The sequence below is a fragment of the Suricata suricatta genome, chromosome 2, assembly GCF_006229205.1.
Source record: "Suricata suricatta isolate VVHF042 chromosome 2, meerkat_22Aug2017_6uvM2_HiC, whole genome shotgun sequence".
Classification (NCBI taxonomy): Eukaryota; Metazoa; Chordata; class Mammalia; order Carnivora; family Herpestidae; genus Suricata; species Suricata suricatta.
The window spans coordinates 172,831,134-172,855,408 of record NC_043701.1 but is presented as its reverse complement, the minus strand read 5'-3'; the positions used below and the strand labels follow the sequence as shown (position 1 = coordinate 172,855,408).

The following is a 24,275-nucleotide window of genomic DNA, read 5'->3' as shown; positions in this document are numbered from 1 at the left end:
AACACTATCGATAGAACTCCCTTATGACCCAGCAATAGCACTGCTGGGGATTTACCCAAGAGAGACAGAACTGCTGATGCATGGGAGCACATGTACCCCAATGTTCATAGCAGCACTGTCAACAATAGCCAAATCATGGAAAGAGCCTAAATGTCCATCACCTGATGAGTGGATCAAGAAGATGTGGTATATATACACAATGGAGTACTACATGGCAATGAGAAAGAATGAAATCTGGCCATTTGTAGTAAAGTGGATGGACCTTGAGGGTGTCATGCTAAGCGAAATAAGTCAGGCAGAGAAAGACAGAAACCATATGTTTGCACTCATAGGTCTAACAGGAAAACAGGAGAGACCTAATGGAGAACCAGGGGGAGCGGAGGAGGGAGAGAGAGTTGGGGAGAGAGAGGGATGCAAAACTTGAGGGACTATTGAATGTTGAAAATGAACTGAGAGTTGAAGGGGAAGGGGGGGGAGAGGTGGTGGTGATGGTGGAGGGCACTTATGGGAAAGATCACTGGGTGTTGTATGGAAAACAATTTGACAATAAAATATTAAAAAATAAATAAATAAATAAACAGGCCACCGAAGGTCACTGAGCTCAGCAGGACGGACAGTGCTGGGTGCTTGTTTTGGGCTCCACCCCAGTGGGCCTGGAATGCCGGGACACAGTCCCTGGTGTGCTGCCCCCAGGAACTCCCAGCTCAGATAAACAGATGCTAAAATGAAATGACTGCAGACTCAGAGCCTCTCAGAGAGGACAGTGAAGCCTGGTCTCAGGGGTGGGTGACAGGAATAGCCAAAGGCCAGAACACGGGCAGCTGACACAGATGATGCCGTAGGTCACCTAAGGCTGGGCGTCCTGAGTCTGCCCTTGCAGATGAAGGGAAACCCATGGGAGGCTTATCCCCCAAGCCGAGGGCCTCAGGCTACAGGCACCTGCTACCCGAACCCACAGAGCACACCCCACTTTGTCTTCCTGCTAGCTCTTTTCTGTGCCTAGACCCCAACCATAGCAAATGGCAAGGAAGCCTAAGCCTTGCAGATCTTTGCATCCACCCAGCGATTCTTCAAAGAACAGGCCCGGAGGACAGAGGGCCAGAGCGGAAGCTGGGTATTTGGCAGCATGCTGGTCCCTCCAAGGCTCAGTATCCTGACAAACGGGAGGTGGCGTGGGGGTGAGGGTGGGGCACGAGGTCTGGGCTTTGCAGCCAGAAATTGGGCTTACCTCCAGGGTGGCCTTGGGTAAGTTTTAGAACTTGCCAGACTCAGTTTCCTTATCTGTAAAATGGGGCTAATCAGAGTAAAGACCACATGCCATGGTTGTGGAAATGCCCAGCCCAGACCACCCATGGTTTCTCCCCACCAGGATCAAAGTCTTGCTTTCCTCCCTCACGTACCTTCCCACAGTCCATTTATGTCAACGATGGTTGAAAGAGCATTCTTCTGACATCCAGGCATTTGCTTTCCTCCGTTTGGATAGAAATCCAGATGGCCCACCTTTTGGCTCATTCCAAAACCTGAAATATTGGAAGCAGAGGTGATCAGGGAGGTAAGTCCCAACGTTAGGTTGTGGACACAGAGAGTGGTCAATTCCTTCCAACTGCAGCGAGACCCTTCTTGGAGAATTCTCTCCCGAGTGTAGCCATCCCATCTGTGGCTCTGCTGAAAGTGCTCAGAGATGGGCACTTGGTAAGACAAGAAGGGAGGCTCTGGGTGAGCATGCTCATATATGTATTTGTGTGTGTGTGTGTGTGTGTGTGTGTGTGTGTGTGTGTGCATGTCTGTCTGGCTGGCTGTCTCTCTGTCTTGGGAGACCCTGAACACTACTGACATGACCCAACACCACTATGTACCAGTGGATATATATCAGTCCTGATGCAATTTTATTACTATACTCATTTAAAACTTTTGACTTCTATGGTCTGTGGTTATACTGAGGCCACGTTACATTCATTATATTGCTATATTGAAAGCCCAGCCTAATGGCAAAGAGTTTTGGTTTTTGAAGCATGCAGACCTGGTTCTACTTACAGACTCCGTCATGTTGGGCAATTACCTGGTCAAACCTCTCTTTCCTCAGAATGAAACTGTGATAATAATACTCACTTTTGGGGGTTGTTATGCTTAATGAGCTAATGTGTCTAAAATGTTCAATGCAGCATAAGGGACTCAAGAAGCGATAGAATTATCATTGAAAACATACTTTTATTGGCACGTTTCATAAGTGGTTATGTAAGAAAGTAATGAAAAAAGAACAAGGACTTTTGAAGAATTAACTGAAAGGATATATTTCATCTCTAACAAAATAAACTGTGACAAAAGTGAAAAAATTAAAAAAAAAAAAACAACCTGGCATTTTGCAAGCACAGGTCAAATGTCAGTAAGCAATACATCTGCCACTCTGGATAATGGCAGATTGGAAAGGACACAAGGTTTGGAGACTAAGTGATAGCCTTCCAGGCAGCAGAGGTGTCTTTCGTTTTACCAGGGGTGGCAGGCTGACCTGACTGGCACTGCACTGGCTGCTTATTCGTGGCTGGCACCCATTTCGACAGCTGGTGCCTGCTGTATTCCTGTGCTAACCATTCTGTGGTGCGTGTCTGTGGGGGCACCTGTCCTCCCTCTCATCAGTCATGGCTGGTCACCAAGAGGTGCGGCGAGGGACTCACCTAGGAAAGGGATTATGGGCGCAGAATCCGTGTGAATCACATCCACAAACATGGCATCCGAGGGGTCCAGCCGAACCTCCTCAGGGGTGCCCTGGAAGCATGGCTCTGCCGGGTCCAGTCCTGGAATTGGGGAGGTGGGCAGTGAGGCCGCACTCCAAGACAAACCGAACTCTAAATCCTGTACCCACAAAGTCCATGGGGGTTCCCAGGCAGAGTCCCAGACCTCAGTAGCCATGATGGGGGAATTGGGTCTGTAGCTCCTGGTCTGCTTAGGAGAGAGAAGTTGAGACAGAAAGGCTAACAGTGGGGTCACTGACCTCCAAAGACCATCCAGATGTCTCCAGTGCCTGACTCCAAGCAGGATCTAGGTAGCCCCCTTGTCCCTTCATCTCCTTTGCCCTTTTTACCCTCACTTGTTACTATTTGGTCACTGCTCTCCAAGACTGCAAGCTCTTGGCCCTGTCCAGCTCCACCCGGTCCTGGTCCCCCAGCCCCACATGGTCCCATCCTCTGTGGCTGCCTACACTAGCCCCAGCCTGCGGCTCACCTGCCCACGTTCTCCCCTGATAAATCTGTTCTCTCCAAGAAGGGTCTCAACACCACCTCCGCTCTGAAAACTCAGCCCCTCCTTTCAGCACACGGCATCCGCATTGTGCAGGATTATTTTGTGTTCTTTAATTTTGCTCTGACCCCCCCTTGCCTACTGAATTTTCTGCCTCCCGGACCAGCCTGTGGCTTTCCTGAAGTGGGCTGTACCCGGTTCATCTCTGAAGAGAGGCAGGGTGGAAAGCTCACCCGACACTCAGTGGCCCGTATTTAGCCCTCTGGAAAGTGGGAATCACAGCAACCTCTCTAACAGGGTTATTGTGAAGCCCCCATGAAATGACATAAGAGAAAGGACTTTGCCAACTGAACAATTCTACAGAAACACGAACTATATAATCCCCTCATCTCTCATCGGATGCCAGCAGTGTCTTGAGAAAAGGAGGCATTCATTAAATGTTGAATGCAACTGTTTGCCAAAGTCACAAACTGATTTGCTTGCACAAAATAGATAGCCAGCTGTGCCTGTCTTGTGTGCATTAATTTTGCCAAGTCATTTGTTCATTCATTCATTCATGCAGTACTTACTGAGCACCTCAAACGTGGCAGCTTTCAGGTAGCCACTTTCATTTTTTGCCCGTGCATGGTACAACATACACACTTGTGGGACTGATGAATTGATGTTTAAAAAATCACTTATTATTATTGTATTACTCTAGCAATAACCCTGAGGTCATGGGTTTCATATGCTAATTCTTTTTCTTTTTTAAAAGCTAAATGTATTTTTATTTGCAATCAGGTGTTTTCTAATGCACGTGAAAATACGAACAGTTAGGTTGTGATTCAAGTCGAGGCTCCGCCTACGGTCTGTTCCCAGTCACGGTCACCGGTTCCCGTGCGTGAACGCGCCCCCGCAGCCCGCTCCCTACATCGGGGCCGCGCGCCACGCACCTGTGATCCTGCCCACGCGGCCGCCCAGCCTCCTGCCCGCTTCGGCCGCTGCGTGCGCACCCAGGCTGTGGCCGATGAGGTGCACGTGCTCGGGGCCGTAGCCTCGCTGGGTCTGTGGACCGACAGATGGTGTGTCACGTTCCACCAGCGGGAGGGGACTCCCCCCGGCGGAGAGCGGCCACTGCGTCACCTGCAGGCGGCCCTGGCGGGGACCGGAGGTGGGCTGCCTGCTGCCACCCACTCCCCACCACAGGGCGACCTTCTCGGGTCCCCCGCAGGAGTTGGGCCAGTCAGGGAGAGCGTGGGTAGTGGGCCTGGCTCTGGGAATTCTCCAAAATAGACCTTCCAAAAGGTTGTAAGAGGCCTTCCCTCCTGGGGTGACTATGAAGAAAGACTGCTGAGAGTTGTTGGGCCACCCAGGGTGCTCTGGGATTCCCAGAACCGCCTGCGGGAAGGCTTTATTTCAGAAGCGGAAACTGAGGCTCAAGGAGGTCAGTTTACCTCAGTCCCCATAGGTAGGAGTCTTCAGGACAGTGCAGGGGAGAGGAAGACTGTAGCTTCACCTTAGAAAACTCCGTCCTTGGGCTTCCAGTCCTGCCCCCAGCCCCGGGGTCCTTAGGCTGCCTCTTAGGTGCAAGGCGGTGCTTTCCTGCCCTTGTCCGTGCCCGCCACCCACCGGATGTGGCCCATGCAGGGTTTTACCGACAGCCGTTGTATTAAGAAAGCTATTTCAGCTCCCACAACCCGAATGTTGTGGACGGCTTGGGTATATTGTGTCTTTGCCCCACGTCTCCAGTCCACACAGATGCAGTTCACCTTCTCCACTTTAAACATTCTCTAGGGAAGACAAACAAGGAGAAACCAGTTTATTAGCAGCTACTGGTGGTACCCTCCACAGATAGGAATTCACACCCATGAAGTTGTGCCAGAGCTTTAATATCCCTGGCACTTGTCCTAAAAAGTCTCACCACATGGCTATCAAATGGGTATACTTACTCCCCTTTAACAGATGTGGAAACTGAGGCCTGGAATAGATTACATGACTTATAAGGTCTCACAGATACTTACTGACACAGCCAGATCCAAAACATCACTTACTAGATCAGGGATCAGTGAACGATTTCCCCAGGGCCACATTCACCTGCTTTTATAAATGAAGTGTTACTGGAACACGGCCACACACATTTGTTTACTTATTGTTTATCCCTGCTTCTGAGCTAAAAGAGGTGAATTAAAACCATATGACCCAAATGGAACACAAATGCAAAAGTAATTGCTGCCTGATTTTCTACAGGAAAACTTTGTGAACCCCTGCACCAGAGAGTTGAAGCCGGGGTGTAATGCTTTCATGTTCCCGACAATGCTTTGGTGGGAGATCTAAGGTACTGAAGGGCAAGCTGAATAAGATAAAATTTAGACTGAGGTCAGATACAACTCTCTTGGATATATGCATCTTTTATATCCTGTGCTGTGACCACAGTCTATTGCCCAAGCACAGAAACTGGTCCCTTGTGGGGGAAAAATAAATGTCAGAAAGGGCCACTTCATATACTTTGTCCGTTTTGGGATGCCCTGGTCTGGAACTTGGTTTGAGGTGGGGGAGGTGTTGGCTGGAGACTGCGGCATCACGGTGGCTTGCATCCACCTACCTGACTTTTCTGTCTCCAGGTCTACAGTTTCCTTCTGGGACTCAAGGGGCATGCGTGAACACCCAATTCCAAGAGAAGAAGAGGGCCCTTGGACAGAAGCTGTTGAATTTGGCCCCCGTGCAGACTAAGCCCGAAAGAGCCATGGTCCTGGGCACCTCCTACAGGCTAAATCTGTATAAACATGGGATTGTGGTGTTTTAAGGACAGACCTGGTATTGCATTTCCACATCTAGATTCAATGTTGGGCAAGTATTGAACTTCTTTGTACCTTAATTTGCTCATCTATAAAAAGGGAACAATGACTATACCTTCCTCACAGTGTTGCTGGGAGGATTAAATGGGACAAGGACCATGAAATGATCATATCTGCATTGTGTCAGGCCCCTAGTAACTGCTTGGGAAATGGGTATTATGGGTAATAATTCATTACTAATATTCATCATAACTTCAGAGCTGTGCTGTCTAGTACTGTAGCCAATAGCCACTTGTGGCTATTTAAAATCAATTAAAATCCAGTGAATTTCAAATTCAGTTCTGTGGTCATACTAGCCACATTTCGAGTGCTCCATAAGCACGGGTTGCTAGTGGCTCTTGATTTGGATTTTTCCACCAGCACAGAATGCTCTGTTGGATAGCAAAGCTCTGGAAGGTAAATTTAAGTGGTTTTATGTCACACAGGGATTTTATATGAACCATCAAAGATACATGTCAGGTTATTTGCTGTAGTCTCCACCTCTGGGACTTTCTGACTGGGCTGTGGTTCTTTTTAGCCTCAAATGGAGCTGGTTGGCTAGAAGTTGTTGGGTTGGGAGAACTTGACAATGGATGTCTTGAGAACCCAGGTGTTCCTTGATGGTTTTAGAAAGGACGATTCTCTCCCTGAATGTTTCCTTTCCTAGTCTCGGGGACATTGGCGTTGCAGTGTTTGAACCTGGCCTCTGGGTGCTGAGCCCCAAATGGAGTGGCCAGGTGAGGAGGCTGGGCCCCTACCTTGCACATGTCCAACAGCCAGCTCTCTTCTCCCTTGTCTATGAAGCCATGGATGATGAAACGTGTCTTGCGTTCCAGTTGGAAGTTGGAAGCCTCAACAGTGTCCAGATCAGTGGCAGTGATCAGCTGGTTTAATTACAAGAGAGGAGTTTGAACGTTGGCCGTTCCAACCCATGGACCTGTTAGAGTCCGTTCCAGTAAGACTGAGGTCATGGATTCAACCCCCATGAAATTGGGCCAGGCTAGAGCAGGTCTTCCTTCCCTGGAGTTGGAGGATAGAATTCAGAAAGCCCAAGTTCATGGACTTTCTGTTTTCATTAACTCCTCATTGAAATCTAACATTTCTATTAATTATGAAGTCAGGCTACAAACCATAGTAGTATTAGCAACACTTTGTCACCAGTAGAAGCCACAGATATTTTCATGTCACATTTACAGTTGTTATAGGTATCTTAAAATAATTTATACTCATTGCTTTTTTAAAATTTTTTGTTTTTTTTTTTAATACTTATTCACCTTTGAGAGACATAGAATGCCAGCTGGGAAAGGGCAGAGAGAGGATACGAAGACAAAGACAAAGCCGAAGAAGAAGAAGATGGAGAAGAAGAAGAAGAAAAAGAAGAAGATGATGATGAAGAAGAGCTGTCAGCACAGAGCTTGACGTGGGGCTCAAACCCACGAACCGTGAGATCATGACCTGAGCCGAAGTCAGACACTAATTGACTGAGCCACCTGGTGCCCCTATACTCATTACTATTTTAAATTACAGTAGTTATTAGACCAGCTGCTAGATCTTGTTATTTAGTGAGATAATAAAGCAGCACATATATTACTACATCACATATTTATCGAATATGTTCTGGTAACTTTTCAATAGAATTGGTGTTCCTTGTACTCCAATGGAATTTACTTTATGCATTTAAAAATATCGTCCTGAGAAAGAGCCCTTAGGCTTCCCCAGATACTGAAGAGATCTCTGGCTGGAAGAGATGAAAACTTTGTGGGCCAGAAACACCAGACTTAAAGGGTAGATTCAGCTTAAATGGCACATCTCAAGGTCCTGAGATGTGAGAACAGATTTGCAAATGCCCTCAAGCCCCTTCCCAGCAGACCCCATAGGCAAGATCACAAAATGAAAACAGCACGATAGCCACGTGCACACACACTCCCAGCTGGGAGTGCTGAGTGGGGAGTCGGCCCCCTGGACTCCCACAGTGAGTGACCTCAGGGATCTATAGATAGACACCTGACTTTTTAAACTGTCAGGCACGGGGGCTGCCAGCTGCTTGGATTCTCAGCAGGCTCTTCTGGGTCATTTGTAATCACCTGCGGGAGGCCTGTCTTCCTTCCACCTGGCAGGCCTCCTGGAAACTAACAGGTGCTCCGAGGGTCCCTGCCTCTTGTCCTTTGTAGTTAAGTATCCCTTCTTCCCCATCTGTCCTCCAGCTCCTCAGGAAGGATTTATATTGCCCGACTTCTACCCCACTTCAGCGGCTTCTCTCCCTCCATTGCCCGGTGCAGGAAAAAGACAGACTGTCCCACGGGCACACCAGGCCTGCGCTTCTCCATAAACGCCACTCACACCCTCCCAGGAACAGGCTACTGATGCCAGGAAGCCCCTCAAGACTGTGCACAAGTGTGTGTGAAGGTGTTCGTTTCCGGGTTGGGCATCCATGATTTCATTAGCTATGCATAGGGAGGTGATGATCCTGAGAGCTGAGATGGCTCTAGGTCGAACATTGGTGAGGAAGCATCATCTGGAAAGTTCCAAGGCGGTGCCTTTTTCCTGAGACAACCATGTGAAGACTCCCACATGGGCACCCAGGTCCACCCACCAGGCAGTGTTTCCATGCCCACCGTTACCTGGAAGTTGTTTGGATTTTCATTCGTGTACAGAAGAAAGCTGGTGTCGATGTCCTTGGGAGCCCAGGGAAATAATGTTAAAGGCCGCTGAAGGATCCCCGTCCATGGTTTTTCATCAGAAAAGCAGCCGAGATGTCCGTAACAGATCTCCTTTCCTGGGGCAGAAAGAGCAGTGAACAGGGCACTTGAGAGGTCCCGGAAAGGAGCTCTGTCACCTCAGCGACACGAGAGGACTCGTCAGGGAGGGCCCAGGCCTGGTTCTGGCCAACGTGGGTCTTTATCGTTCCCCAAACTTTTGTGGTGGCAAGAATCACCTGGGGGCTGGCAGTGACTGTGTGTGTCGCATATACACAATCTCAGGCCCCTCCCTCAGAGATTCTGATTCAGAGGGTCTGGGGTCGGGGGCTGGAAATAGCACGTCGAATGCTTAACAGCAGGCTAGTCGGGGAATCACTGAGGATTCCCGGGAACCTTCTGCCTAAAAACCACTTCTCCCAGGAAACTCCCAGATGGCCCTTGACATGTACTTATCAAGCACCAGCTATTTCTCAAGTGTGAATCTGTGGCACGATGCTTCTTAATTCACCTGGACATCTCCATTCCATCCAGCACCAGCCGTGCATATGGTAGACCTTTGTCAGTATTTGTCCAGTTCACAGGACTTCATGTTATCCTTTTACACACATTTTGGCCCCAAATTATTCTCGGCCATTTCAGATTTTCCCTCTTGTTCTTTGAAAAGGTAAATTTTTGCATCTGTATGTAGTAGGGGCTTAATATGTACAACTGAATACCCAAATAACCACATCAAAATCTGAGGGTCCTTTCTCCAGCCTACAACACAAACATTTCCCCAAGAAACTGTCACTGAGGATGACATAATGAAATCCAGAGGACTGCAGAGGGTCTCTCTCTTGGGTGCCAAATGTTGGCCGTTCATTCAGAAACTGGTACTAGTTGGTACTTGGTGCTTACTATGTGCCAGATACGATGCTAGCACTTTCCCAGTATGATCCCATTTAAGACTCAAAACAATCCCATGAGTTAAGGATTTGTATTATTACATCCGTTTTACAGATGAGGAAACCAAGGCACGGAGAGAGTAAGCTGCCCAAGGTCACAGCCCGTGGTCGAGCCAGGATTTGAAGCTGTGAAGTTTAATTGGGAATAAAGCTAGGTGCTGGGGAGCCACTGAGACAGATCGGTTCAAACCCTGCCCCCAGGGAGAGAAAATCTAACAGGGAAGGATTAATGATGGAGTAAAGCTCACTCTGGGAAGAGGAAACAGCCTTGGAGGAAGGGCTGTAGACTGACGCTAGCCTCAGGTGACAAATGCACAAGCTTGGGGCCCTGGAATGTTAGGGGGAGAGGGGAGAAGTGCTGGCGAGGGGCTTGGGGGCTGTGCTTCATGAAGGTGTTTTGTGGGAACTAGTGTAGGCGGCTCTGAGGAGGGAGAGCCTGAGGGAAGGGTGGTGTGGGCCGGGGCAGCGCAGGTGCAGGGGCCCCGAGGAGGTCCCAGGCATCCTAACCTCCGACGACAGTGGAAATTAAGGCAAACATGGGGAGAATCGGGTAGGAGGTGGCGTCTGGGCCTAGTTTAGGACAAGTGAGTTTGAGGCATGGGGTGAGGACCTGGAACTCAGGAGGGTAGGGAACTAGAGGCTGGGCAAAGGGGAAGCCCCGAGGCAAAGAAAGAAAGGGGTTCCCGGGAGTGACTTTGGGGGCTGTCCAGGCCTGGGGCAGGAGGAGCCAGTGGATCAGCAAAGGAGACCCGAGGAGCAGCTGCCCCCACCCCAGACTCTGCTGTTGGGAGCCGGGTCTCCCTCCATGGCCAGGATGGAAGGGAAGGCCCAGAGTCTGGGGCTGGAGGCAAGGGGGCAGAGTCTGGATGCAGAAGAAAGCCCGGCTGGATGCGAGGAGGCTGCCCTTGCCAGAAGCATGCTCCAGCAGACTGGGGGGGGGGGCCACGCCAGGCAGTGAGGGGTTCTGCCTGATGGGAGGAAGCGAGGCAGAGAGTGAGCTCCCAGAGTGCACCTGGGAGGAACACCCGTGAAGAGGTGGGGATGATGGGCAGTAGGCAGGCTGGAGGTCCGTGGGGGTCTAGTGGCAAGAGAGGTTATTTGTACTTTAGGAGGGGACCCTGGTATCCGTATCTGAGTCTGGACGGAGGCCACAGGAGAGGGGCTGGTTGGAGCTGGGGAGACAGAGAGCCTGTGAGGAGAGAACGTGGGGGCCGTGGGCAGGAGGGCGGGCTCGTCGGGCAGGCCTGACAGCACAGATGCTCTCGGGGGAACACATCCATGTGGCTTTAGTCTGTAGACACGCGCTTGCACATTGAAGGGACTGAGGGTGTGGGGGGCCAGCCAATATTGCCTCACCCTGCACCTGCCCCTACCGCTGCCCCCTCTGCCACCACCTCTTGGCCACTGGAGCCTTTGCAAGAGGAAAAGGCCCCAGCAGCGAGGACTGCCCGGGGTCCTCTGTATCAGGCACCCCCCCCACACACAGAGTCAACACTCCCTGAATGATGGCAATTGTTGCTTTTCTCACAATAATAATAATGCTGTTATTTACAGTGATGGTAGCAATGACAGTAATGTCTCCAGTGGCCTCACCCAGAGGCCAACCCAGGCACAGGCACTTTCTCCCCAAAGAAATGGTGACGGCGTGCGTCCTCACCTCTGACTGTGGCCAGCAGGAGAAAGCTGACGGTCCAAGAGAGCAGCATCTACATGGATGAAAACACAGACGCAGCCAGACGCCCCTGCACACAGGCCCGAGGCTGGCAGCACCAGAGCCCAGACAGAGGAAGCCTGGAGCCCAGCGCCGGGGCCCATGACGCTGGCCCCGAGGCCCAGGCCTCCCCACACCCAGGGCGCCCGCAGCAATGCTCTACGTCCCCGTCTCTGGGTGCTCCCACTGCAGTGGCTGCCCCCCACTTCTGGGCCATGTCCCTCTGGCAGTCCCAGCCCCCTGGCCTCCCCTGAGCTCCCCCTGCTCCTCCCACGGAGGGGCCGTGACTTACTGTGCGGCAACCAGATCTTCCTCTTATAGCCCAGCAGGTCGACTGTGGCTTTTATACCCAGGTTGTATCCTTTGGACTCCTTAAAGGGGAGAATGGGGAGGCAAGATAGGGCTCTGCACATGCGTGCTTGGAACTCAGATTATCATAAATATATACAGCCGGCCCTGCCCAGAGAGCAGGCCTGTTTTTAGAGTGGGATTCGAAGAGCGGGGCGCCTGGGTGGCTCAGTCAGTTAAGTGTCCGATTTCAGCTCCAGTCATGATCTTGCAGTTTGTGAGTTTGAGCCTCACACAGGGCTCTCTGCTGTCAGCATGGAGCCCACTTCAGATCCTCTGTCCTCCCCCACCCCCTCTGCTCTTCCCAAGCTATGGTGCCTCCCGCTCAGAATCTCTTTGGAGCCGCAAACCCCAAGCCCATCTCGCAGAGCTGTGTGTCCGGGCAGACGGAGCCCCTGCCATTTAGTGAAAGTGCCTGTTTATGAAGACACGGCCTCCTTGACTCAGGGCTACGGTGGGCGGGGAGCTGCCCCCCAGGGAACCTGGACAGAGAGTAAAAACGCAGGCAGTTCTGCCGACCAAGAAGCTCAAAAGAATAAAGTGAACACTGTTCAACTGTAGCTTTGTTTGGAAAAAAAAACAACAACACAGTCTATTTCAAGAGTTTTTCTGAACTATATCACCTGTACTTTGTCCTATAGATAAGAAGGTGGAGGTGTTTTCTTCCCTTTACTGCTGAGAGGAAGACCTGCGTGAACAGCCAGGTGCCGCCCTGCCGATTTTGAAATCGATGTATAACTTAGAAAATACCAACATGCGTAAGTCGTAAGTCTAAAGCACAGGGTAATGAGTTTTGACAGATGTGTGTGCCCCACATCAACCAATAAGACATTTCCGGCAGCCGGAAGTTTCACTCATGACCTTTTACCATCCCACCGAAGCAAGCATGGTGATTTCTATCACCATGAATTAGTTTGGGCTGTTCTAGAATTGTGTATACATAGATTAATACAGTATGGGCACCTTAAGGTCTTGCTTCTTCCCTACAATTGTTACATATGTAAAGATTGGTTATTACTGTGTCATATTGATTTATCTCTCTGTGACTATATCACAGTTGGTTTATCTTTTTTGGGTTGGTAGACACGTGGGTTCTTTCTAGTTTGGGACTATTAGGAACTATTGTGCTGCTAGGAACATTCTATTCTGGTACAAGTTCTTAGGTAGACAATACACTCATTTCTCTGAGGTTTATGTCCAGGAATAGAACTGCTGAGTCCTGCCTCACATGTATGTTTAGCTCTAGGAGATGCTCCAAACCATGTCCCAAAGGGACTGCACCTGTAAAGTGCCAGTGGCGTAGGGTGAGCATTCTAATTACTTCACATTCTACTCCTACCCTTGGGCCAATCCCAGAAGCAACGATGTTGCCAGTAGTTTTCTGAGGGTTTTGAGTGTAGAAAAATGGCTTCTTTTTGGGGGGGGGCATCCTTTTCTGAGAACTCTTGAGGTGGGAGGTGGGATGTGCCCAGCTGAGGGGAGCCTAGGAATAAACTTTTCTGTCTTGAGTGGACTTTAAAAAAGTCAGAGTTTTGGAACGAGTAAAGTGATGATGAAGACTGAAAAGGTCGCCTGTGCCTCAATGACCCCAAAGCCTAATGAGCCTAATGTTGCCCCTGGAGGTTCCCAGTAGCTGAGAGAGTAGTACAGGCCAAGAGCTCATAAAGAACCCCACTGAGGGGGCACCTGGGTGGCTCAGTCGGTTAAGCATCCGACTTTGGCTCAGGTCATGATCTCACTGTGGGTTCAAGCCCCACGTCAAGCTCTGTGCTGACAACTAGCTCAGAGCCTGGAGTCTGTCTTCCAATTCTGTGCCTCCCTCTCTCTCTCTGACCCTCCCCTGCTCACACTGTCAATCTCTCTCTCAAAAATAAATTAAAAAAAAAGAACTCCACCGAGGAACTTGAAATTACATTAGGCTGAATGGAAACCCTGGACGTGTGCTATGGGGCCAGTGGCTGCCCATGGCTCTTGGGAAAACCCAAACTCCTTACCATGGCCCTTAGAGTAAGTGGACCTCACTCCCCTCCCCTTCTTCAAGGGAAGACCCTGAGTCCTGCTCACTGAACTCCAGACACACTGGTCATGTGTTGTCTCTTGAAAGTACCCATGATGGGCTCTCTGCATACTCTGTTTCCTCTTCCTGGAATGCATGACCCTCACCCTGTCCCTGCCTAAGTCAAAGTTCTCCCTCAGGGCTCCACTTCAATGTCACATCCTTAAAGATGCCCTCTTTAGTGGTCAAAGCAGAACCGGACCATTCTTTGTATCTATCACTGTCCTGACTTTCTCTTTCATAAAATGTATCCCAATTAGTAATTATATTTCCATGATTATTTGTTTGGATCTTGCCAAGATGGGAGCATCAAGTTCTGTGCAGTCATTTCTGCATCCAGCATGTTACCTAGGAGATACTAGGTAATCAATAAACAATTGCATGGCTGAAAGAATGGGACATTGAACACTAATGACTCACTGGGTTGCTGAGCTGGATAACTTCCAGATCTCTTTTGCCATCTCCTCCCTGCTCTGTGCCCTGCTCCATGGACTGTTTCCCTAGGCTTACCTGCCCTTGACCTCCTGGTTGGGTTGAGCCAATAGGAGGCACCCTTGGGTGATCGGAAGGTAGGGGAAAGAGAGGTTGGAGTATTTCTTCCCAGGCCCCTTCCCTTCTGGGCTGTGGTTGGGCAAGATCTGCACTTGTCTTTTAATTTAGGGACATTGTCCCTGCACCACGCTGCCTTCCAAGGAGGGCCAGGTAGTCCTGCCACAGTCACCAGTGGCTGCAAGCAGGCCTTACTGGGTGCTCCTGAGCATTCCAGAGCCTGACTGCTCTCTTTGGAGGGTGGCCCAAGGCAGGCCAGTGTAGCCCCAGTCTGCTGCCCACTTGCCTGAATATGACAGGGCCAGCTCAGCCACCCCTCTCCTCTCTGGGAGACCTGAGGTTCTGAGCTTCTGAAGTTCTTCCAGCTGTCTTCCTGGGAAGGAAGGCAAAGCCAGCACCTGTGGGAAAGGACATTTACTGGCCACATGCTGGCAGGCAGCAGGGTCAGGGCGGGGGTGGCCTTCTAGCTGGCACAGCGGCTGCCCAGGGAAGGGGACAGCTTGGGTCCTCCTTCTCCTACACCCTGAGGTCTGTTGAAACTCGTTTGTTCCTCTCCCTCAACACCCCCTTTTATCTGGCCCCTGCCTTCCATTCCCCCTGTGGCCTGCAGCACCTGACCTTGCCTCTCTAGGCTACTGCCTCTCCCCCTACAGGTCACCTCCTCCAGCTTTGATCCTGTCAGTGGCTCCTTGTGGCCATCAGGTGCATGCTTCACGTGTTCTCGCTCTCACTCACATGCATTTTTATGTGGCTACAACATGCTGGATACTCTTACAGCCTTGAGTGCACAACAAGGTGAACAGAAGACGCTCCTTTCCTGCTGTCAAGGAACGGATGGCCCCGTGGGCACAGGCACTGACCACCTACAAATAAATGCACAGTTACAGATGATCAAAGGCCCTCTGAGAAGAACAAGCACATTGAGGAGAGCTTATATCCGGGTTCTATAATTTGGGCTTCATGTAAAGAGAATAACTTGAGGGTGTTTGGTGCACAGGGGTCAGAATTTAGCAGAATCCAAACTCCGAAGCCTGGTACACAGGTTGGTAACCGTTATAGGTTGAACTGTGTCTCCCACCAAAGGATATGTTGGAATCTTAACCCCAAGGACCCTGGAATATGACCTTGTTTGGAAACAGAATCTTTACAGAGATAAATGAATTCAGTAGGGTGAGTCCTAATTCAATATGACTGCTGTCCTTATAAAAAAAAGGGGGGGGAAATTAGGACAGAAAGACACCCAGGAAGCACACTGTGTGGACATGAAGAGATGGGGGTGGAGCTTTGGGGTGAAGCTTTCACAAGCCAAGGAACACGAGGGCTGCCAGAAGCCCCCAACAGGATAGAGAGTTACCCCTCACAACCCTCAGCAGGACCCAGCCCAAAAACGCCTCGGTTGGATCCGTAGCCTCCACAACTGTGAGAGAGGAAGTTTGTGTCATTCACCCATGTGGTCTGTGGCACTTTGGGAGGGCAGCCTGAGCAGACTAATATGGCCACCACGAGGCCTGTGTCCAGCTTGGCCCGGGCCTCTCCCAACCCTAACAGTTCTGGAACGGACCTGCTTATTTCCTCCTCTGAGCATTGCACCTGCCATTCCCCAGTCAGAGACGGCTCTGCACCCCCCACTCCCAGAGACCCTCTGCGCCCCTCCCTCTGGGCCATCCCCCTCCATCCCTCCCTGCACCTCTCAGGGCTCCAATGCTGTTCCACCCCAGGTCCCGGAACAAACTCTGCTCTAAAGCCTGGGACGCTGGATCACTCTCCCACATTCTCAGACCCAAATCACTCTACCCTGCAGGGTTTCTCAGGCCAGAGTAGATAAATACATGGGTGCCATCCTCTCTAAAAATCCTCACAATCCCCGGAATAGTCCCTTAGCCTCATTTCATTGCATGTCAACTCAGGAAACCAAGGTCTTGCTGCAGAATACAACAAAGAGACAAATTTGTCTCTATAACTGCCTGAAAAACTAGACTATCATCAAAATGGAAATACAAAATTAATAAATTCTCAGAGAAAAGTGGATGCCTGGAGCCCTGGGAGCAAACCGGGAGCAAACTAAGACTCCTGTGTATCCTGAAACTCTTGCACTGGGGAATCAGCCAAGGGCTTGAACAGGTCTGTGCCTGAGATTATTCTTGGTTAAGGCAGAGCCTGGGATCACCACCCTCCCTTCTTTTAATCTCCCAAGCAAGTGAGGGGGCCTTGGCACCCCTTGGGTCCTCGGAGGCCCCAGGGGACAGAGCTACTCTCCGCCGTGGTGTGTGCATGCAAGGCCTGGGGGGTGTGGGCACAGAGCCGGCCTTCTGGTAGCTCTGAGTCCTAGGCCAGACTGTGGCCACATTCCGCAGCTGGCCCGGCTCCCTTCAAAGCACATGGATATCTGGCCGGAGACTTCGTTCCTGTGGTGCAGAGGGTTCTCTTGTTAGATCCCTAAGACCACAATACAAGGAAGGCAGGGCCAGGCTGTGGCCTCCATGTTACAGATGAGGAAGCTGAGGCCCAGAGAGGTAGAAACTGGGGCGCTCTGATCGGCTGGGGGGGAGGCACCAAATGTGGGATATCCCAGTTGGGTGGGGGCCCATGGTGCAGGTGGTGAAAGAATTCACCCAAGGCAGAACAAAAGAAGTTTATCGAATATGTTGCAGGAGAGAGACGGTCTGCCTCGAGGCGATGGTGAGGGGCCACAGTCAGAGGGCAGAGTGAGGGACTCTGGGGGCAGGTGGAATGTTCCCTCTTTGGGTAATCTTAGGAGCTATGTCTGGTTGTAACTGGCCAGCGAGGGCCTGAGGCTGTTTCGAGGTGGGTCATGTGATGAGCCTGGTTACATTCAGCTTGGATGGTCACTGTGGTCCCTTCCACCTCGATCCAGTTTCCACTGCTCAAGCCCATTGCCCGAAACCTTGTACAAGGCCACCTGACTGGACTGGAATCCTGAGCTCACCTTTTCCCTTGCTTCCCACCAGCCTGAATGTCCCTCTGAGCTTTATGCTAATAAGCTGACTGTGAATGTGGCATGTTTTCCTCGCCCCTGTGCACCACCTTTGTTATTTAAAAAAATAAAACAAAAAAAAAGCCCAATCACACTGGTCCCATGTAGTCCCTGAAATCTGGAGAGCAGACCAGATGTGGCCAGGGCCACACGGACACTGCAGGTGTACCCCCCAGGGAACTACAGAGAGCCCCAGACTCCACGTCTTCCCAGGATGGAGTGTTTGGGCTGTGGATCCACGGTGCTGGACTGGGTCTCCCCCGTGGTGTCAGAGGTGGATACTCTATAACCAGACTGGTAAGCAGCCAAAACACACAGCAGTGATCTTGGTACCTGCTGTTCTCTGCCTTCCTGGGAGTTTCCTCCAGCTGTGGTTCTGAAAAGGAAAGGGACACGGAGGAGAGAGCAGGGGCCAAGCCCCACGCCAGCTCAGGTCTTTAACAGCCTCTCCCCGGCCCCTGGAACACGTGGCCACCACCATACCTGCGGTTGGGACCCAGGTTACCCTGGTTCACCCCGGGTCACCTGTGGCTCAGGGCAGTGCCTGAGCTGAGAGCTCACCATGTGGCCCACAGCCTCAGGGACCCTCCCCAGCTGGACTGCAAACACTTGTTTCCTCTTTGGCTTAAAATTATTTTCCCCAAGTCTCTGGCTATTTCTGTCAGTCTGGGGAGCAGGTGAAGCACGCTGCCCTTAACCAGGGAGCAGGACTTTCGTGGCCAACCACAAGGCCCACCCACTCAGTTTTACTTGCCACCATCCTGAAGTCCTCGTCACCTCTTGTTGCAAGGCTGCAGGGCCGCCTCCTCCCAGCTGGCCTCCCAGCCTGCAGTCTCAGTGGGTCATTTTCCTGTGAGCCTGGGCCTAGAACCAACAGCTCTGTGGAGCCCTCCACATCTTGGGCCTCTGTCTCCTAGACCACCCTGTCCTGGGACTTGCCGGCTTTTCACACTACCAGGGGGCATTCGATACTTATTTAGGTGCTGGGCGCCCTGCTACTGTGCACCCTTCCAAGGCTGAATCGAAGTCTTCTGCTCTAGAACCCAGTGCAGAGCTTGGATTTGGGAATGGTTGTAGAGTCTACATCCTACAGATTGAACTTTTCTGCCAGCATGCTGCTGCCTTGTTCAGGGTGTGGGTTCGTGACCAGTGCTGGGCAGAACTGTGAGGAAGGGGCCTCAGCTCTAAGCTTCGTTCTCTCCTGCTCGGTGCCCCTATCCGAGGTCCTGGGGGTCCTCCTACCACCCCGCCATCTTTAACACCCCCCGCCCTCATTACCACCATGGACTGTGCCCTTCACTGTGAGATTCTGACTACCCGTCCCTCTAACATCTACTCTCAAGGATCAGTCCGGAGTCCAGTCACATTCACGTCTGAAGCTCAATGACAGCCTGATGTGCCACCAGTGGTTAGGAGCAGAGGCCAAGGCACAGAAACCGTCATGGTGCAATGTGAGGCCTGGTGGCCAAGAAGGGAGTCACTCAGGGGAGGTGGCCTTCCTGATCCTGCAAAGTCCTCAGAGAATGGGACACCCTGTCTTTCCAGGTGAAGAACACCTGTGCTGGTGGGATTCAAGGCAAGGCCTGATTGGCTGAGGGCTCCATGGTGGCGTTAGCTGATTGGATGACCCAAAAGTCCCTCCTCTGCAGGGACCTGCACCAGGCACTCCTCCCAGAAGCAATCCCCGAGCTGGTGCCTGCTGGGGCCCATGAGGAATGGGGGCTGGAAGCCTGTCCGTGCTCAGCAAATACGCCATCAGCGTCTCTGGCTACTGGGGCCCCTTATACCTCACCAAGAGGCAGGGCTGCAGAGTGGTTCCATCACCACAAAACCTATTACCACAAAGAGGCCATGTCATAGCATGGCCCACAATCCCTCAAGGTGATGACAGAGTCAGGAATGAGCTCTGGAACCAGAATCAGGGGAATGGACCCTCAGTCTCCAAGGGACCCTGATTCACTCCTTGCTTGAACAGCTACCTCCCCTTTCTAGGCCTCAGTGTCCTCACCTGGAAGATGAGGGGCGGGGCCAAAGGCTCTGCTGAGACCCCTACACTCACACTCCAGTCCTTCTATGCCGTCCCCTCCGCTGAGAAGAGGGTGAATGTGAGGACCAAAGAAGTTGGGAGATGGGGTGTGTGTGGTCAGAAGTCAATGGGAAGAAACCCAAATGTATGGAAATGCTCAGGACTTATTTAAACGATCTGTTCCTCGGTGTCCCCACCCCCCACCCCCAGGGCCAGCTGACATCAGTGACAGATGTTGTGAGCAGATAGATGCATCAGTGGTTTTTATTGGTGGTAACGCAGTGACCGGATTGTGCCTGGACTTTAACAGGGCGTGAGGGTGAGGAGAACGTCTTCTCTCACAGTGCTTTCGCTGCAGAAATTATACCTGCCGACAGAAATGAAAGCTTTATAAGCATCAGGCAGCTTTATGTGGAGCTCTGAGTTGTTAGGAAGTGATAATTGTTGGTTTACAATTCACAAGGAATGAGGGAAACACTGGGGTTGCAGCTTCAACTGGTTGCTGGAGGACTTGGGTTTCCAGTGAGACAGGTGGCTGGTGTCTGTGACAAGGTCCCCTGTCAGCTGGTTGCTCAGAGTGGCCCTGGTCTCTGGGGCCTCAGTCCAACAGGACTGTGGGGCGTTGAGGCAGCAGCTAGACCTCTTACTGGCCTCTTTCTCCACAAGTAAGCACGGGCCCTCCTTGAACACAGCAGATTGGTTTCCAGATGGGCTCACTCTTGACCGAGCCACTCTGGAGACCGGATCCAACCTTATAATAGCCACGTAAGTTGAGCTCTTACTCACTACAGGCAATGACACTAACTGAGTCACTTGTGCAGACTTCATCCTCACAACACGTGTGTGAGGAGGTGTTACTGTGAGTCCCGTGTCTTGGGAGAGGAAACTAAGGCACAGAAAGATCTCAGTAAGTGGAAGAACCAAGACGCAAAAACAGGTCTATCTGATGCTATAGTCCACATTGTCCATGGCAGAGTCACCCTTCAAACCTCCCTTGACCTTGCCTTCTGCACCTGAAGTCAGTCAGTGGACCTTTTCCCTTGGGGTCCCCACTCCCTCAATTCTAGGGGTGACATGGGCTGGTTACTTGAGTCTCTGAGTGTTGGGATGGTCATTTGTAGAAGAAGACACAGTTCCCTCCCATGATTGCTGAGAATCCCATGTTAATAATGCAACATCTGATGACAATAAATGTGAAAAAGCTTGACAATTGATAAAAAAAAAAACCATGTAGATCTAAGTGGCTATCATTGTTGATATTCCAAGAACCAAGAGCTTCTTGGACCTCACTACCTTTGAGCTCTGAGGCTTTGCCTGGTTTTATCTGTCATCTTCACTCTGGTCTCTTTTGTGTTTCACCTGTCTTGCTGCTTTAGGTCTATCTGCAATATTTCCAGTTCCCTGCAACTTGAACCCTGCCATCTGTTGTCTGGGATCCCCTGCCCCTCATACACCAAGCCCATCACCCATGCTGGTTTTGATCATCCTGTTTTTAAAAATCTGATGTCCAATGTCTAGCTTCTTTTAAGATAGATTTCCTCTGGAGTCATCAGGCAGGGGAAAAAGGGACACTCAGGCCACTGGAGGGTTCAAATGGCAGCTAATGGCCTCAGGGACTCAGGGGTGGCCTCAAATACAATCTGTTCCATTTCTAGAAAGTACAGAAAGTCACGGCCTTTCCTTAGAAAACCTGGAAGGCACAATGTTCTGGCTGGTTCGGTCCCGTGTTTGCTTTCCTTCTTCAACTCTGCCTGTGAGCGAGTCATCTCCTGGGAACACTCAGCGTTTTTAAGGCTTTCGCAATACCATCTTCTTTTGACACCTTTTTAACCACACAGTCCCAGGAGCCAGGCCACAGGTCCATTTCCTGACGGGGCCCTGGGAACTGGCTGTAGTGGCTCACTGTCCTCCGATGGAGGCAGGCAGGTAAGTGCTGGCTGCAGCTGTAGCCTGCGGAAGGTTCCCCACTGGCTTCCCCAGTGCTGTGCTCTCGCTGACAGATCTGTCTTATTCTGCCAACCACCTGGCTGGGCCAGCCCCTCACAGGGATATGGAGGACCTCACAGGGGTCATCCAACCTGGGACACAGCTGTGAATTCTGTCAACCCGCCCTCCCCACCTGGAGGAGTTGTATTCCCCAAGGCCAGAGTTTAGCAACCTCACTTGACTTCCCAAGCCTCAAGACCATCGGTGACCAAGATCCCAGGATCCCCTTCCACACAGCCATCCTAGGAGGGCTCTGCTAACCAGAATCAGGGTCCCAGCCTTGGCTCTACCCCACTCAGGTCACTACCCCCACATCCCTCCGGCCGCCCACAACAAGTGACACAGAATGTCAGGATAAAGGTTCTGTGAGTACTGGTAGCCCAGATCTCTCTTGTCCTATCTCAGATTTTATAGCTTTCACTAAAACTACTTTTTTATTATTATTATCCTGAAATTTTCAATGATATTCCCCTCTTTATAATGTATCTTCTTTCTAGCCCATACTTTAAAGCTTATACCCTCAGAAATTATTTCTTTCTTCTCTTTCCCATCTTTCCTCCTTAGTTTTTCTTGAAGGCAGTGTCATACATCTGTGTCCTTCTCAGAAAAGGCTGAGAACACCCAATAGAATGCTTTACCTTGTCTGTCAGTTATTTGTTTGCCTACAAAGAAGGGACTCCAGATGGGTTAGTTGTCTTGGCTTTTCTGGCTTAACCATGACTGACTTTCTGGGGTGAGTTTCCATTATAAACACTAGTCTCCACCAACATCCTGAGGCACAAGCCAGCAAAGATATACATACACTGTTTTCTCCTCTCCCTTCTGGATGGTGATCATAGCTGCACCCACTTTGGGGAAGGTTGGGTTTACCACGTTGTTGTTCCAAAGAAACTTGACTTTCTCAATTGTTCCAACATCAAGCTCTGCATCAAACTGATTGGAATGGGTAGAGCCTGGTTTGAGAATCCCCCTTGAAATAAAGAAATAGAAACGTGCCACACACAGAAACAAGCTCTCACAACCAGATAAGACTACACCATGCCTTTCTACTCAAGATTAATGAAATTATTTTTGCCAAATTAGTTTTGTAGTAAAGGATGGAGAAATGGAGAAGCCAGAAGCCTCAAACTATTGCTTCAATACTGTTTTCTCAAACTCAAGTTAATTTCTACTCAAAACATTCTTATAAAACTATAGAGTTCCTTCATATTATTTTTTCTGGAAGAATCATTTGTACAGTAATAAGTTATCCACTTAATTTCATACAACATGCATGTGTTTATATGCTAATCAGGAAACATGCAATTTAGGGGTAATATTAGATTTATATATTTTTAAATCTATTTTTTAAAACATCTATTGAAAGAGAAGTAGCTCATGCCTGCTGAAAATTGTCAGCAGAAATCTCAAAGTGACTTTAATACATACAGCAAATAATTTAAAATTAATTGGTAAAGAGAGGATAAGCATTTCAGTGTGCGGATTTGAAGGCCGTGGATATCATCAAGTGAGAGGTGGTGCCAAAAAAGGAAATTTACCTGAAGACATCGAATTGGTGAGTGTTTCCCTTATTCCCAAACAAAGAAACTTTGATCTGACCAGTGGCCATTTTTCCAGACAGTGTTAAAGAAACTCCGTATCTCCAGCCTGCACAGGGGATAGAAAAGAATTCAATTTATTTATGCACAAAATAGTTGACCCAAACTCCAGAATCCTGTCATCCCTTACACCGAGGCATCAAGGTATAAGACGTCCTAGTCATCTACAAGTCAAATCAGGCTATAGGAGAGGTATGTACTTAGCAGTACCCTTTCCAGATCTATACTGCCCAGTAAAGGGACCATTACCCATAGGTGGCTGCTTCAATTTAAATCCACACTAAAAAAATAAATAAAAAACGAATTCTTCAGTCTTACTCGCCACATTTCAAGTGTTTAATTGCCACATGTGTTTACTGGCTACCATACTGGACAATAGAGAGCATTTCTATCATTGTAGAAAGTTGTGTTGTATAACTCTGCCTTAGAGGCACCGCACCATGAGATAAGGTGAAAAAGAGAAGGGACAAGGGCTTGTTCCCATGATAGGAAAAGTAGTTCAAAAATGTATTCCTGTGAGAAGCTCAGGAGCAGGGTCTGTGCCGTACCTGCGCATGCCCTGCACCCCGGGCGGTGTCCGTCAAGGAGCAGGGCTCAGCTGTTACCCAGGCCTACCCCTGCAGCGCTGTCTCAGTGCCCGTGAGGACAACCTGCACACCTGTAACCACACACACACACACACACACACACACACACACACATACATGCACATGGTTGAGGAATGAATGTGTGGCTTTCAAGTGTTTAATTTGTTATTTTAAAATATGGGCCAGCATTTCATTCATCTCAATAGTGGAAGGACTGATTAATCATTGTCTTATTTAAAAAACATATGATAGGGGCACCTGGGTGGCTCAGTCAGTTAAGTGTTTGACTTCAGCTCAGGTCATGATCCCACGGTTTGTGGGTTCGAGCCCTTTGTCAGGTTCTCTGCTGACAGCTCAGAGCCTGGAGCCTGCTTCGGATTCTGTCTCCCGCTCTCTCTGCCCCTCCTCCACTCATGCTCTGTTTCTCTCTCAAAAGTAAACATTAAAAGTTTTTTAATAAAAAAATAAATGTATAGAGTGATGAAAGTGTTCTATATCTTGATTATGGAGATAGTTACATGACTTCATCTATCAAAACTCATAGAACTATACACAATAAATGGTGGATTTTGCCACATATAAATTATACCTCAATAAACCTGACTTAAAAAACTAATGTTTATATGGACACAGTGTCATTTTTACAGCATAAATTCTTAGGGAACAATCATGGGGAAGGTTGGCACAAAGTGAACCAAATGTACCCGATCTGTACCCTACATCCCAGAT

At 49.9% G+C, this 24,275-nt stretch overlaps 2 protein-coding genes across 2 annotated transcripts in view; both read right to left on the bottom strand.

The window, feature by feature from the left end:
- Positions 1-11,777, bottom strand: part of LOC115273722 (pancreatic lipase-related protein 2-like) — a 23,153-nt gene extending 11,376 nt beyond the window's left edge. Inside the window, exons 1-8 of the mRNA XM_029916944.1 lie at positions 11,694-11,777; positions 11,348-11,396; positions 8,669-8,823; positions 6,806-6,931; positions 4,869-5,003; positions 4,167-4,278; positions 2,673-2,792; positions 1,401-1,520 (exon numbers count right to left, since the gene is read on the bottom strand). Of these exons, the coding sequence (XP_029772804.1) occupies positions 1,401-1,520; positions 2,673-2,792; positions 4,167-4,278; positions 4,869-5,003; positions 6,806-6,931; positions 8,669-8,823; positions 11,348-11,396 (817 nt within the window). The 5' untranslated portion in view covers positions 11,694-11,777. The remainder of the gene's footprint in view (positions 1-1,400; positions 1,521-2,672; positions 2,793-4,166; positions 4,279-4,868; positions 5,004-6,805; positions 6,932-8,668; positions 8,824-11,347; positions 11,397-11,693) is intronic.
- A 7,844-nt stretch (positions 11,778-19,621) lies between these two features.
- PNLIPRP1 (pancreatic lipase related protein 1) overlaps positions 19,622-24,275 on the bottom strand; it is a 14,559-nt gene continuing 9,905 nt past the window's right edge. Inside the window, exons 11-13 of the mRNA XM_029932651.1 lie at positions 22,900-23,008; positions 22,164-22,331; positions 19,622-19,742 (exon numbers count right to left, since the gene is read on the bottom strand). Of these exons, the coding sequence (XP_029788511.1) occupies positions 19,679-19,742; positions 22,164-22,331; positions 22,900-23,008 (341 nt within the window). The 3' untranslated portion in view covers positions 19,622-19,678. The remainder of the gene's footprint in view (positions 19,743-22,163; positions 22,332-22,899; positions 23,009-24,275) is intronic.